The sequence below is a fragment of the Nicotiana tomentosiformis genome, chromosome 12, assembly GCF_000390325.3.
Source record: "Nicotiana tomentosiformis chromosome 12, ASM39032v3, whole genome shotgun sequence".
Classification (NCBI taxonomy): Eukaryota; Viridiplantae; Streptophyta; class Magnoliopsida; order Solanales; family Solanaceae; genus Nicotiana; species Nicotiana tomentosiformis.
Window position 1 is genome coordinate 30,779,996 of NC_090823.1, and position 15,649 is coordinate 30,795,644.

The 15,649-nt window shown below is 41.8% G+C and overlaps 3 protein-coding genes across 3 annotated transcripts; all 3 read left to right on the forward strand.

Moving 5' to 3' along the window:
• Positions 1–1,879: 1,879 nt before the first annotated feature.
• LOC104101132 (uncharacterized) lies at positions 1,880–2,521 on the forward strand. The gene has a single exon (XM_009608551.2). It carries the CDS (start codon positions 1,880–1,882, stop codon positions 2,519–2,521), a length of 642 nt encoding a protein of 213 aa, XP_009606846.2.
• A 6,928-nt stretch (positions 2,522–9,449) lies between these two features.
• LOC138902418 (uncharacterized) lies at positions 9,450–10,028 on the forward strand. The gene has a single exon (XM_070190284.1). It carries the CDS (start codon positions 9,450–9,452, stop codon positions 10,026–10,028), a length of 579 nt encoding a protein of 192 aa, XP_070046385.1.
• A 3,133-nt stretch (positions 10,029–13,161) lies between these two features.
• On the forward strand, positions 13,162–13,506 carry LOC138902419 (uncharacterized). The gene has a single exon (XM_070190285.1). The coding sequence runs from the start codon at positions 13,162–13,164 to the stop codon at positions 13,504–13,506; it is 345 nt and encodes a 114-aa protein (XP_070046386.1).
• Positions 13,507–15,649: the final 2,143 nt, after the last annotated feature.

Genomic DNA, 15,649 nt, shown 5'->3' on the forward strand with positions numbered 1-15,649 from the left:
AGTTAGTGGGTTAGTTGACGAGGTGATCTCTTTTTAAATTTGAATCGGACAACTGACATTCGGGTTTTAATTATTGTGGGATTGCCTTTCATGTTTAATTAATAGTTAAGTGGGATTAATAAGTGGAGGGGGGGAAATTGAGTATTTATCCCTAAAGCTTCAGTTATTACACTTTGGCCCCAACTTATATAAATGTAATATTACCAGATTAAAAAAAAAATCTCATCCCTTCCGCCCTCATTTGCCTCCCCAATGGCATTTGTACATTTGACGAATTTGTTGATATCATCACTAAACGTGAAAAACCAACATGTTCCCCGAGGAATTTGAATATTACATATATACTTAGCTCTGCACCAAAGAGGGACAAGATTCATCCTTCCTTCATTAAGAATGACAATGATTTACAATCATACCTCCTTGATATTACAATTGATGGTTTGAGGCCTTGTTTGAAGATATTTATGGCTGAAAATGAGTTTGAAGAAGAGGCTGAAGCTCCCGTTGAAAGGTCTCATCAAGGTTCAAATGTCGCAGCTGCACCGTAACCACCAACAACAACAACACGACCACCTATATTAGAAGTAGAGGAGGAAAGAATGGTGAAAGATGGCTTCAATGGATTTAGTGACGACTTGCATGATTTTGGTGACAATAAAATGAACTCGTATGGTCCGGAAGATGCAAATGGAGCGGAAGAGCTCCCAGATATTGTCAGTCGGCCAGTTGGAGATGAAAGTTTGTTGGACTCATTAGCTACACATCACAGCCACCCTGATAGTACAAGTTTTTTCCTTGGAAAATATTTTGACAACAAATTGGATCTAATGAAATAGTTGGAGATTGCTTATGTGAAAATGTATTTTACGTTTCGTATGAGGAAGAGTAGCAGTAAATTAACTTCAGTGGTATGCCGAGATGTGAGTTGCCCGTGGAAGTTACACGCTTTAAAGTATGATAATTCTGATAGGTTTTAAATTGCCAAGTACCATAGAGAGCATACATGCGGGGTACAACACATATCAAGCCGTCATCCGAACGTGTCATCGAAGACTTTGGGTGCATATTATCAGGAACGGTATGTTAATGGCAAAGGCTCATCCCCGTCAGATCTGAAAGATGCTATTTTTATAGATTTTAATCAAAATTTTACTTATTGGAGGAGCTAGAAGGTAGGTGAAATAGCTAAGGCGATGATCATGGGTACTCAGGAAGAGGGGTATATTTTTTTGGAAGCGTATCACCATGTTATGTTGTCCTATAATGAATGAAGTATTGTCGATTTGAAAGTTGATGATAAATTGGATTTTCAATATTTTTTCTTATCTGTTGGAGCTTTCATTAAGGGATTCGCGCATATGAGAATGGTTATTGATATTGATGGGACAATTTTGAGTGGCAGGTATGGAGGCTGCTTGTTGTCTGATGTGGCACAAGATACAAAGAATCATATTTTTCCAATTGTGTTCTGTATAGTCGATAAAGAGTGCGATAATTCTTGGACCTACTTTTTTAAATGATCGCAACACATTGTTGACGACAGTGATGAATTGTGCATTATCTCTGATCGACATTTGTCTATAAGGAATGGCTTCAAAAACGTTTTTACTGCCACTCATCATGGTTTTTGCATGCGTCACATTGCTGAAAATATGCGCAAGAGGTTTCATTATGGAATTTTTATTAAGCATTTCTTTTGTGCCACACTTTCATACAGTACTGAGGAATTCTTAGACCATTTTCAGCAACTGCGAGATAAAACAGGGAAGTAGCTAACTGCCTCGCGAATAAAATTGGGTTCCAAAAGTGGAGCAGGGCCTTTTTTCTAGGAAACCAATACAGCGCGTTGACAACAAACATTGCAGAATCGCTTAACGCAATGCTTAAGGATCAAAGAGACTTCCCGATCATTGGCCTATTCAATCATATTATTCGAAAGTTTGCAGAACAATTTGAGGAGCGGCGTAATGAAATGAAAAATGTTTTGACCCTCTTTGTTCCTTCTGTTGAAAAGAAGATTAGGAATAATATGGTTGTCGGCGACGCACTCCGGGTGCATCAATTAGAGAATGACCAGTTTAGCGTTGTCAGGCACGGCATAGATGCAGTAGTTGATCTGGATTTGAATACATATTTTTGTTATCAGTTTGATTTGGAAAAAATACCTTGTCGACATGCAATGGAAACTCTGAGATTGAGCTTTGGGGATGGATATGGTTCCTCTATTTACGATCACTCTTCTCCGTTCTATAAGGTTTTAACATATTTGGTAGCATATGAAGGAACCATTCACGCAATCCATATAGAAGAGAAATGGGCAGTGCCTGACGAAATTCAATTCACAAAAATACTTCCATCCGATGTCGAGCCTATAAAGGGTAGAAAGAAGTTTAAGAGATGGCCAAGCATTTTAGAACCTAGTTCTTTTGGCAGCAGGAAGAAGGGCAAAAATAAATGTTCCATTTGCAAAGAACTTGGCCATAAGAAAATGACTTGTAAAGTATTATTGCAGCATTCTTGATCTTTTAGCTACTAGTGTTGTAATAAAGATAATTAACTCTTTTAATATTCTAGACTTGTTGTTTGTAATCACTTGTTATTTCTAGTAGACTTGTTGTTTCTACTATCAACTGTTGTATTGTACATCATAGATTATTGTTTAATGGTCAACCACCAGTATTTTCTATTGCAGACCTATGATCTAGAGTCAACCCTCCCTTATTTTAAGGAGTCATGTGATTAAGTTGTCTTATAGACTACTGTTTTATTGTCAACCATCCACATTATCTATTGTAGACCTATGATCTAGAATCAACCCCCTTATTTTAAGAAGGAGTTATGTGACTGAGTTGTCTCATAGACTACTATTTTAGAATCAACCACTCACATTGTCTATTATAGACCTATGATCTAGAAACAACCTCCTTATTTTAAGAAGAAGTCATGTGACATACTTATTCCCTATTTTTAATCTACCCCTTATTATATCTTCAACCACCTGTAATCAACCAATGTTCTATTGTCAACCCCCATAGGTATTTTCAATTTAATCAAGACTTGTTGCGCTGGTTTAGATAGCCTATTGATAACCATTGGTTTAGGTAGTTAATTTAATATCTAATGTTAATAACAGCTGGCAGCCGATATGAAACGGACTTGTCTAATTAATTAAAATACATCAAATATGCCAATTCAAAGCATCAATTCGTTTCTCAAAACTCTCAACAGTCACGTCATTTAGGAGAATTCATATGGAAAGGCACCATTTAGTGTCAAAGTTTGCCTATAAATACATTGAATCTGATGGTTTATTCATCATTCTTTCAAATAGCCCAATCACTTAACAGAGAAATGCCTCTGAGGCCAAGGCCAAGCATGGATGCCATTTTCATCAGGGAATTACTGGATAGGCTCATCCGAGAGATCTAAGAAGACAGAGTGAGGCAAGAGAGGAACATTCGTCGTATAGCACGCATGTTGCGGATTTTCCTTCATAGGACTGGTGCGAATATTGACCACTATATTAGCCCAGGAAATTCTCCTTCCCATGATCCTTCTCCCCTGCAGTTTAATTTTTTTTCTTTAGTTAATGGAAAAAATATATGTTGCTGTGAGGGGAGTTATTTAATAAAAATATTTAACTTAAGTTTTTTCTATTTAATTTTCAGCTCAACTTTTTTTGAATTTTATTGCCCTGTTTTTTTATTTTTATGCTTTAGTTGCTTTTTTTCATTTGACAACACTTAAGTGCAAAAAGGCCCCAAAATAAAATAAAGAGGTTCCAATAGAAAAATACAACTCAGGGGATATAAATTTCAGTCTTCCAAATATTTGAATTTTTTGCCAATGAATTGAAAATTTTACAACAGTTTTTGATTAAGCCTACAGTACCACTGGTGGTCTATAGATCCATTGTAAATATAAACCAATAGAATTTTATAGTAAAGAATTAAGAACGGTATATCAGTCATAAATTGGACATGCATAGGGGTAGTTCCTCGATTATTAGTTGCTCGTTAGTGTAAAGTATTAATTTAGTTACCTTAAATAAAAAAAAAATGATAATTATTTGTGAATAACTTAAAGTTGTAAACATCTAATTCAACAAATTGCAAACTTTGAATTGGATAAAATAGATTACTATAGCGTATTAATTATATTGGTATCAACCTAAGTCTATAATTGGTGAAAATAATTTTCATTATATAGTCAATGAATATTATTACAATATAACATTAAGGCAATGTATGGAATTTGAAGACTAAATACCTATTATAATCGATCATAGCATTACTTAATATCAACACATTGATATTACAACCCAATATTCAATATACAACATTCATACTTAGATGCATTACTTGTTGACAACACTTCACTAGACAACACTCTTATACTTAGAGGTCTGCTTCTTGAGTTGTTACATATTCTTGAATGACCAACTCTTAATTGTATGAAATACACCGCTATGTATAATACCATTAAATGTTCCATGATGTTTAATAAGATGTTTAAATGTAAGAGTTGATGACGAAACCTCAGGTTGACACTTGCCCATTAAGGAAGTTTATTGATTTATGCTTAATGTCCAGGGTTGGGCTTAGGGTTCATGGTTTATATACTATTAAAGAAGTTTATAAGCGACTACTGGTTGATGAAAGACAACTCGTGTTGTTCAGTAAATTAAAATATGTCCATGTGGCCTATCCCTAACCATACATTTTTTGACACGTTAAAATTACCCATTTCACCGGCCATGTGATCAAAATAAAAATGATCACGTTTCAATAATATTTTTTTGACCCGCCCAAATTAACCCATTTGACTAAAAACAAAATTGATCACAGTTCAACCCCAATTTTACTTCCGAAAAATATTACTCAAACAATTTAAGGAAAGTGAGTCAAGGGTCGAGTGCATCCTTTGGGTCGAGAAAGAATTGTCACTACGGTATGGCTGCCAGTCAATTTACAACTACAACTCTAGTGAATGTTGGTCGGCGTTTCTCAAAATGTTCCAATTCTAAGGTAAGATGAATTTCATAGATTCATCTCTTTTTAATTTTAGGGATTTAATTTTACAAATAAATTATTTTTCCCATTTGATTCAATAGGGTAAAAGATGTCAATTTTGGGAATGGGGCAATGATCTGCTAGATCCAAGGATTGCTGACCTTATAAGTAGTTTGAAGTGTGAAAAGGACGCTCTTAAACGTGAAAAGATTGTTTTGCAGATGAAGGTATTTGAACTTGAAAATATATTAGCAATGGATGTTCATAAGGACGATGATGATGATGGAGGGATTAAACGGGAGGGAGGGCATACTTCTGTAAATTGTACAGTTGGATGGATGATTGAGATGAATGAAATAAGGCTCAATAAGTGGGTAATGCTCTTATGTGTCGTTGTCGGATTTGTGGCAGCTTGAATGATGAAGAGAGAAGGAGAACATTGATTTGTTGTTGGTAGGAATAGTTTAATTACTATAATTTTATTTTGTTGGAAGTATTTTAGATTATGCAATGTTGTACTAATATAACGACCCAGCCGGTCGTTTTGAGTATATTAGCCCTGATCCCCTATTTACTATTTTTCCCGTATCTGTTCTTGCTTAAGTGACTTTCCGGGAGGTCTTGTTTTTGGTTTCTGAGTATTTCAGGACACTTAGTCCCTAAAACGGAAGCTTAAGTCTCAGAATTTTGACCGTAGTCAAAAGTCTATGAAGAAGACTCTAGGATGGAGTTCTGTCGATTTCGTTAGCTCTGTTGGGTGATTTTGGACTTAGGAGCGTGTCCGGACTATGAATATGAGATTTGTAGCTAATTTAGGCTTGAAATGGCGAAAGTCGAATTTTAGGAAGTTTGACTGTGGGGTTGACTTTTTGATATCGGGGTAGAATTCTGATTCCGGAAGTTGGAATAGGTCCGTAATATTGAATATGACTTGTGTGAAACATTTGAGGTCAATCGGATGTGGTTTGGTAGGTTTCTGCGTCGTTTGTGAAATTTAAAAGTTTAGAAGTTCTTTAGGCTTGAATCCGGGTGTAATTGGTGTTTTGATGTTGTTTCTAGTGATTTGAAGACTCGACTAAGTTCGTATGGTATTTTAGGATCGGTTGGTATGTTTGGTTGAGGTCCCGTGGACCTCGGGTGAGTTTCGGATGCTTAATAGATCATTTTTTGGACTTGGCTTGATAGCTGAAGTTCTGGTTTCAGCAGGTTCTGGTTTCCTTGTATGCGATTGCAGAGATTCATTCGCGATCGCATAAGCTTATTTGGGGCAGATGTGAGATTGTTCTATGCAATCACAGAGTTAGGAACACGATCGCACATGTGTGCGAAGATGTGCTTCGCGAACGCGTGGCTAAGTCGCGTTCGCATAGAAGTGATCGTGTAGGTATGAGAGGCAGTGATCCGCGATCGCGTGGGTGATTCCACATTCGTGTAAGGTACAAATGTGGGGCAGCATAGTTGTGCTTTACGATCGCGATGAAGGATATCTGGGCAGGCAGTATTAATTTCAAAAACGAGGGTTTGAACCCATTATGCATATTTTGAGCAAGAGAACACGGAATTGGGCGATTCTTGAAGGGATTTTCGTGGAGTTGATTAGGGCAAGTGATTCTTACTTGGTTTTGGTTATATTCCATGATTTCATCTTTAATTGTATCATCTAATTTGTGATTTGGGGATGAGAAATTGGAGAAAAAGAGGAAGAACTCTTGAGTTGGGATTTTGAGGTTTTGAATGGGATTTTGTTATCTAATTTGAGTAAATTTGGTATGGTTAGACTCGTGAGTGCATGGACTTTCGATTTTTTTTACTTTAGTCGGATTTCGAGACATGGGCCCGGGGGCCGGGTTCGGGACAATTTCGAATTTTTGGCTATAATTTAGTACTTTTCTTGTGGAATTGATCCCTTTAACCTATATTGATTGTATTGTTCGACTTGTGGCTAGATTCAGGATGTTTGGAGACCGATTTAAGAGGCAAAGGCATTTCGGACTACAGATTTGCTCGGTTTAAGGTATGTAACAGTCTTAAATCTGGTTTTTAGGGTATGAAACCCCGAGAATTTGTATAATGTGAATATTTGGAGGTGACGCATATGCTAGGTGACGGGCGTGCGAGCGTGCACTGTGAGGGAATGTTACTTGGTCCGTCACGTGAGACTGTAAAGTTGAATAGCCGTTGTCATTACTTGTTTTCCTTGTCTTTGAGCAATTGGCTGCCTTTTATGTTATAAACCATGCTTAGGCCATAAGATATCACTGTTAGGACCCGCAGTGGTTGTATACTTATTGAATTGACTGCTAATTGCTGTCTTGTACTCAGTCACAGTCTTACTTGTATGTTATATATATGTTTCCTCTCATTTCTTGTTGATACTTGTTGTATTTTCTGCTTGGGCTGGTTATTATGTTATTCTGTGAGCCCGAGGGGCTGGAGAGGTTAGTGATTGAGGTAGGGCCTGAGTGCCGAGCTGCGAGCTGCGGGCTGTGAGATATATGGATCGGGTTGCACGCCGCAATAATATTGGATCGGGTTGCACACAACAACAATATTGGATCGGGCTGCGCGCCGCAGCAATATAGCGCTTGGGGTGAAGGAGCCCCTCCGGAGTCTGTACACCCCCGGTGAGCGTAGGTACCTATTGAGAGTGTGTATTGAGGGCTGAGAGCCGAGAGTACTCATCTGCTGCCTTGAGAGGCTGTACTTAGTTTTATTTATTATTGCACTTAGTTGTTATCTATTGTTGTTGTGAAATTTCTGGAAGATTCATATCTGTTTAACTTGAGCGCGAACTAATTTGACTTATACCACTGGAGTTGAAAGCATGTTCACTCTTTACTGAAAACGTTTGAAATGATCTGTATTTTTATAGCTCGTCACTACTTCTCAGTTCCTTATTTAAATCTGTTACTTGCTGAGTTGGTTGTACTCATGCTACACCCTGCACTTCATGTGCAGATCCAGGTGTGTACGGTTCTGGCGGTCGCTGAGTTCGTGCGCGGACTGATTATCAAAGATTTACGAGGTAGGTGGCGGCGTCCGCAGTCCTTGTTTCTCCTTTCTTTTTATCTTTTCTCTCTTGTATTGGCATTTGGCACAGACTGTAGTAGACTCTGTTTCTAGATTGGTTGTTAGATGCTCATGACTTAGTGACACCCCGATGTTGGGCTATTTTTCCGCACTTATGCTTTATTTGGGTTTTACCCCCGTTTTATGAAAAACTCCGGTTATTTTAAATGTCTTTATTCATTTCTGTTAAATTTTTAAATTGTTTTGGAAAGGTTGGCTTGCTTAGTACCACGATAGGCACCATCACGATGGATTAGGTTTTGGGTTGTGACAAGTTGGTATCAGAGCCTAGGTTACATAGGTCTCACGAGTCATGAGCAGGTTTAGTAGAGTCTTGCGGATCGGTACGGAGACGTCTGTACTTATGTTTGAGAGGCTGCAAAACCCTTAGGAAATTCCACATTCTTGAATTCTTGTCGTGCGAATCTGTTGATTCTAGTAACTAAACATCTGTTATTTCATTACTCACAGATGGTGAGGACTCGTACTACCGGGCATGATGGATAACCACCAGTACCACCAGCCAGGGCTGTGAGAGGCCGAGGTCACGGTAGAGGCCGTGATAGGGGCAGAGGTGCGGCCCGCACAACACCTGGGACAGTACCTACAGATCCACCAGTTTCCCCATATCAGGACCAGATTCCAGTTGTTGATGCACCATCTCAGGCACCACCTATGCCTATTGTTATTTCAGGCCTTCAGGAGGCCTTAGCTTAAATTCTGACCGCGTAAACTAGTCTTGCTCAGGCGGTCTCTGTTCCGGCCGTAGCAACCACTTCTCAGGCTGGGGGAGGTGCTTAGACTCCCGCTGCCCACATACCAGAGCAGGTGGTGTAGGGATTCCAGGCACCGAGGGCACCCCCAGCCCAGCCGTTTGCAGTTGCTTAGGACTATGTGGTTCCTACTATGCCTGAGGATGAGCAACATATATTGGAGAGGTTTGGGATACTCCAGCCTCCATCTTTCTGTGGTGCATAGGGAGAGGATGCATATGGTTTCTTGGACATGTGTCAAAGGATACTCTATACGGTAGGTATTCTGGAGACCAGTGGGGTCTCTTTCACTACCTTTCAGTTCTCTAGGGCTGCATTCAGTTGTTGGGAGGCTTACGAGAGGCGTAGGCCGGTCGGCACAATACCACTTACCTGGCAGCAATTCTCCATTATCTTTCTGGAGAAGTTCGGGCCTCAGTCCCACAGAGAGGAGCTGCGCAGACAGTTTGAGCAACTTCGTCAGGGTGATATGTCTGTGACGCAGTATGAGATGTGATTCTCGAAGTTGGCCCGTCATGCTATCTGGTTGGTTCCCACAGACAGGGAGAGGATCGTGAGGTTTATAGATGGCCTCACTTATCAGCTGCGATTGCTTATGACCAGAGAAAGAGTGTCTGGTGCTACTTTTGATGAGGTTGTCGACATTTCTCGTCAGATTAAGATGGTTCGCAGTCACCAGAGGGTCGAGAGAGAGGCCAAGACTCGTGGACAGGGAGGATTTAGCAGTGCTCCTTCTGGGGGTCAGTTCCATCACGGTAGAGGTCATCCTTTCAGACATGCTCAGACGGCTTGTCCAGGTTACCATGGTGCATCATCTAGCCATGGTTCTCATAGTTATCAGCAGGGGCGTTCATCTCTCGGTGCCCTCCCAGCGCAGAGTTCGTCCCGTGCTCCATCGGGTCAGGGTTCGTCTACGCCAGGTCCTTCTGCCAGTTATCCCGGTGCTCGGGGCTCCTTACAGTCCCCAACACCAGCACCAGGGAGTTGTTATGAGTGTGGGAAGTTTGGTCACATGAGGAGAGAGTGTCCCCATATAGTGGGAGGTCCATCTCCACCGAGGAGTCAGTCTACGTCATCAGCACCAGCCCCTCCACTACCCGCTCAGCCAGCCCGGGGTGGAGCCCAGCCAGCTAGGGGTCGCCCGAAAAAGGGAGGTAGATCAAGGGGTGGCTAGGCCCATTTCTATGCCCTCCCTACCAGACCAGATGCCATTGCTTCAGATGTTGTGAATATAGGTATTGTCTCAGTTTGCCACAGAGATGCCTCTATATTATTTGACCTTGGTTCCACTTATTCATATGTTTCCTCATATTTCGCCCATTTTTTGGATATGCTCCATGAGTCTTTAGTTTCATCTGTTCATGTATCTACTCCTGTGGGTGATATTATTATTGTGGACCGCATATATCAGTCATGTGTGGTGATTATTAGGGGTCTGGAGACCAGAGTGGATCTTTTACTGCTCGGCATGGTCGATTTTGATGTGATATTGGGTATGTATTGGTTGTCTCCATATCATGTTGTTCTAGATTGTCACGCTTAGACTATGACATTGGATATGCCGAGGTTGCCGAGGGTTGAGTGGAACATTTCTATAGACTATGTTCCCAGTAGAGTGATTTCATATTTGAAGGCTCAGCGGATGGTTGAGAAGGGTTGTTTATCCTATTTGGCTTTTGTGAAGGATGTTAGTGCAGAGACTCCTGCCATTGATTCTGTTCCGGTGGTGCATGATTTTCTGGATGTGTTTCCTATAGACCTGCCGGGTATGCCGTCTGACAGGGATATTAACTTCGGTATTGATTTAGTGCCGGGCACTCGGCCCATTTCTATTCCACCGTATCGTATGGCACTGGCAGAGTTGAAGGAACAACTTTAGGAACTCCTTGATAAGGGGTTTATTCGGCCTAGCGTGTCCCCTTGGGTGCACCGGTTCTATTTGTAAAGAAGAAAGATGGTTCAATGAGGATGTGCATTGACTACATGCAGTTGAACAAAGTCACAGTCAAGAATAAATATCCTTTGCCATGTATTGATGATCTATTTGACCAGCTTCAGGGGGCGAAGGTGTTCTCCAAGATTGATTTGAGGTCAGGGTATCATAAGCTGAAGATTCGGGACTCGGATATTTTCTTAAGACAACTTTCAGGACCCGATATGGCCATTATGAGTTCCTTGTGATGTCTTTTGGGCTGACTAACACCCCAACAACGTCATGCATTTGATGAATAGTATGTTTAAGCCTTATTTGGACTTGTTCGTTATTGTATTCATTGATGATATCCTGGTGTACTCTCGTAGCCAGGAGGAGCATGCCCAACATCTGAGGATTGTGAGGAGAAGATTTATGCAAAGTTCTCCAAGTGTGAGTTTTGGCTCGGTTCAATGGCGTTCTTGGGGCACGTGGTGTCCAGCGAGGGTATTCAGGTGGATCCGGAGAAGATAGAGGCGGTATAGAGTTGTCCCAGACCATCCTCAGCCACAGAGATTAGGAGCTTTCTTGGTTTGGCGGGCTATTATCGTCATTTTGTGGAGGATTGTTTATCTATTGCATCACCCTTGACCAAATTGACCCAAAATGGTGCTCCATTCAGGTGGTCGGATGAGTGCGAGGAGAGCTTTCAGAAGCTCAAGACTGCTTTGATCGCGACTCCAGTTCTAGTTCTACCATCAGCTTCTGGTTCTTACACAGTGTATTGTGATGCCTCGCGGATAGGTGTTGGATGTGTTCTGATGCTGGAGGATAGAGTGATTTCTTATGCTTCGCGCCAATTGAAGACCCATGAGAAGAACTATCCTGTCCATGATCTTGAGTTAGCAGCTATTGTTCACGCCTTGAAGATTTTGCGGCACTATTTGTACGGGGTTCATTGTAAGATTTACACTGATCATCGGAGTTTATAGAATTTGTTCAAATAGAAGGATCTTAACTTGTGTCAGCGGAGGTGGTTGGAGCTTCTTAAGGACTATGATATCACCATTTTGTACCATCCCGGAAAGGCCAATGTGGTGGCCAATGCCTTGAGTCGTCGGGCGGGGAGTTTGGGGAGTTTAGCGTATCTTCCAGCAGCAGAGAGACCCTTGGCATTGGATGTTCAGGCCCTAGCTAGCCAGCTTATCAGATTGGATATTTCGGAGCCGAGTCAGGTTTTGGCCTGTGTAGTCTCTAGGTCTTCTCTTTATGATTGTATCATGGAGCATCAATATGATGACCCCCCCATCTGCTCGTCCTTAAGGACATAGTTCAAGGAGGTGATGCTAGAGATGTGGCTATTGGTGATGATGGCATGTTGAGGATGCATGGCCGGATATGTGTGTCCAATGTGAATGGGTTTCAGGAGTTGATTCTTGAGGAGGCCCACGGCTCGCGGTATTCCATTCATCCGGGTGCCGCGAAGATGTACCAGGATTTGAGACAACACTATTGGTGGAGGAGGATGAAGAATGATATAATTGGGTTTGTGGCTCGGTGTCTCAACTGTCAGCAGGTTAAGTATGAGCATCAGAGACCGGGTGGCTTGCTTCAGAGGTTAGAGATCCCAGAGTGGAAGTGGGAGCGGATCACCATGGATTTCGTAGTTGGGCTCCCACGGACTTCGAGGAAGTTCGATGCTATTTGGGTGATTGTGGATATACTGACCAAGTCCGCACACTTCATTCAAGTTGGTACTACTTATTCTTCAGAGCGGTTGGCTGAGATTTACATCCGAGAGATTGTTTGCCTTCATGGTGTCCTAGTTTCCATCATTTCAGATAGAGGCACACAGTTTACATCGCAGTTTTGGAGGGCCGTGCAGTGAGAGTTGGGTACTCAGGTTGAGTTGAGCACAACCTTTCACCATCAGACGGACGAACATTATGAGCGCACTATCCAGATATTGGAGGACATGTTACATGCTTATGTCATTGATTTTGGGGGTTTATGGGACTAATTTTTGCCACTCGCGGAGTTTGCATATAACAACATTTATCAGTCGAGTATTCAGATGGCTCCGTATGAGGCTTTATATGGGAGGCAGTGTAGATCTTCAGTGGAATGTCTTAAGCCGGGTGAGGCTAGGCTCTTGGGTGCAAACTTGGTCCAGGATGCATTAGACAAGGTGAAATTGATTCAGGAGCGACTTCGCACGACACAGTCTAGGCAGAAGAGCTATGCTGATAGGAAGGTCCGTGATATGTTTTTCATGGTCGAGGAGAAAGTCCTGCTGAAGGTATCACCTATAAAGGGTGTTATGAGGTTTGGGAAGAGGGGCAAGTTGAGCCCTCAGTTCATTGGGCCTTTTGAGGTACTTTAGAGGACCAGAGAGATGGCTTACAAGCTTGCCTTGCCATCTAGCTTGTCGAGTGTGCATCCAATATTTCATGTCTCTATGCTCCGGAAGTATATCGGCGATCCGTCACATGTTTTGGATTTCAGCACGGTTCAGTTGGATGATGATATGACTTGTGATGTGGATTCGGTGGCCATTTTGGAGCGGCAGGTTCGGAAGTTGAGGTCAAAGGATATATCTTCAATGAAGGTGCAGAGGAGAGGTCAGCATGTCGAGGAGGCGACTTGGGAGACCAAACACGATATGCGCAGCCGTTATCCTCATCTTTTCACTACGTCAGGTATGTCTCTATGTTCGTTCGAGGATGAACGATTGTTTTAATAGGAGAGGATGTAATGACCCGTCCGGTTATTTTGGATATATTACCCCTGATCTCCTATTTACTATTTTTCCCGCGTCTGTTCTTGCTTAAGTGACTTGCCGGGAGGTCTTGTTTTTGGTTTCAGAGTGTTTCGGGACACTTAGTCCCTAAAAGGGAAGCTTAAGTCCCGTGTCGGATTCCGATTCCGGAAGTTGGAATAGGTCCATAATGTTGAATATGACTTGTGTGCAAAATTAGAGGTCAATCGGACGTGGTTTGGTAGGTTTCGGCGTCGTTTATGGAATTTGAAAGTTTAGAAGTTCTTTAGGCTTGAATCCGGGTGTAATTGATGTTTTCATGTTGTTTCGAGTGATTCAAAGGCTCGACTAAGTTCGTAGGGTGTAATTGGTTGGTATGTTTGGCTAAAGTCCCGGGGACCTCGGGTGAGTTTCGGATGCTTAACAGATCATTTTTTGGACTTGGCTTGATAGCTGAAGTTCTGGTTTTAGCAGGTTCTGGTTTCCTTGTACGCGATCGCAGGGGTTCATTCGCGATCGCGTAAGCTTATTTGGGGCAGAGGTGAGTTTGTTCTATGCAATCACAGAGTTAGGAACACGATCGCCCATGTGTGCGAAGATGTGCTTTGCGAACGCGTGGCTAAGGTCGCATTCGCGTAGAAGGATTTGAGCAGGAGGGGAGCTGTGGCCAATGCTCTATGCGATCGCGTGAGGAGGATGCGATCGTGTAGGTATGAGAGGCAGTGATCCGCGATCGCGTAGGTGATTCCACATTCGCGTAGGGTAAAAATGTGGGGCAGCATAGTTGTGCTTCGTGATCGCGATGAAGGATATCTGGGGCAGTATTAATTTTAAAAACGAGGGTTTGAACCCATTTTGCATATTTTGAGCTAGAGAACACGGAATTGGGCGATTCTTGAAGGGATTTTCGTGGAGTTGATTAGGGTAAGTGATTCTTACTTGGTTTTGGTTATATTCCATGATTTCATCTTTAATTGTATCATCTAATTTGTGATTTGGGGTGAGAAATTGGAGAAAAAGAGGAAGAACTCTTGAGTTGGGATTTTGAGGTTTTGAATGGGATTTTGTTATCTAATTTGAGTAAATTTGGTATGGTTAGACTCGTGAGTGAATGGAATTTCGGGTTTTGTGACTTTTGTCAGATTTCGAGACGTGGGCCGGGGGCCGGGTTCGGGCCAATTTCGGATTTTTGGCTATAATTTAGAAACCATGCTTAGGCCATATGATATCACTGTTTGGACCCGCAACGGTCGTATACTTATTGAATTGACTACTAATTGCTGTCTTGTACTGAGTCACAGTCTTACTTGTGTGTTATATATATGTTTCCTCTCATTTCTTCTTGATACTTATTGTATTTTCTATTTGGGCTGGTTATTATGTTATTCTGTGAGCCCGAGGGGCTGGAGAGGTTAGTGACTGAGGTAGGGCCTAAGTGTCGAGCTGCGAGCTGTGAGGTATATGGATCGGGTTGCACATCGCAATACATCTTCTATATATATATATATATATTGGATCGGGTTGCACGCCTCAACAATATTGGACCGGGTTGCACCCCGCAACAATATTGGATCAGGCTGCGCGCCGCAGCAATATAGCGCTTGGGCTGAAGGGGCCCCTCCAGAGTCTGTACACCCCCAGTGACCGCAGGTACTTATTGAGAGGGTGTATTGAGGGCTGAGAGCCGAGAATATGAGCTGTTGAGATGAGTTGAGTGACTGCTGCCTTGAGAGGCTGTACTTGCTTTTATTTATTTATTGTTGCACTTAGTTGTTATCTGTTGTTGTTGTGAAATTCTGGAAGATTCATATCTATTTAACTTGAGCTCGAACTGATTTGACTTATACCACCGGATTTGAAAGCATGTTCACTCTTTACTGAAAACTTTTGAAATGATATGTATTTTTATAGTTCGTCACTGCTTCTCAGTTCCTTATTTAATTTTATTACTTGCTGAGTTGGTTGTACTCATTCTACACCCTGCACTTCATGTGCAGATCCAGGTGTGTACGGTTCTGGCGGTCGCTGAGTTCTGCGCGGGCTGATTATCGGAGACTTACGAGGTAGCTGCCGGCGTCCGCAGTCCTTGTTTCTCCTTTCTTATTATCTTTTCTCTCTTATATTG

What these genes read in the sequence shown, in the direction of transcription:
- LOC104101132 (XM_009608551.2), top strand. Translation starts at nt 1,880, where the DNA reads ATGCTTAAGGATCAAAGAGACTTCCCGATCATTGGCCTATTCAATCAT.
- LOC138902418 (XM_070190284.1), top strand. Translation starts at nt 9,450, where the DNA reads ATGACCAGAGAAAGAGTGTCTGGTGCTACTTTTGATGAGGTTGTCGAC.
- LOC138902419 (XM_070190285.1), top strand. Translation starts at nt 13,162, where the DNA reads ATGGCTTACAAGCTTGCCTTGCCATCTAGCTTGTCGAGTGTGCATCCA.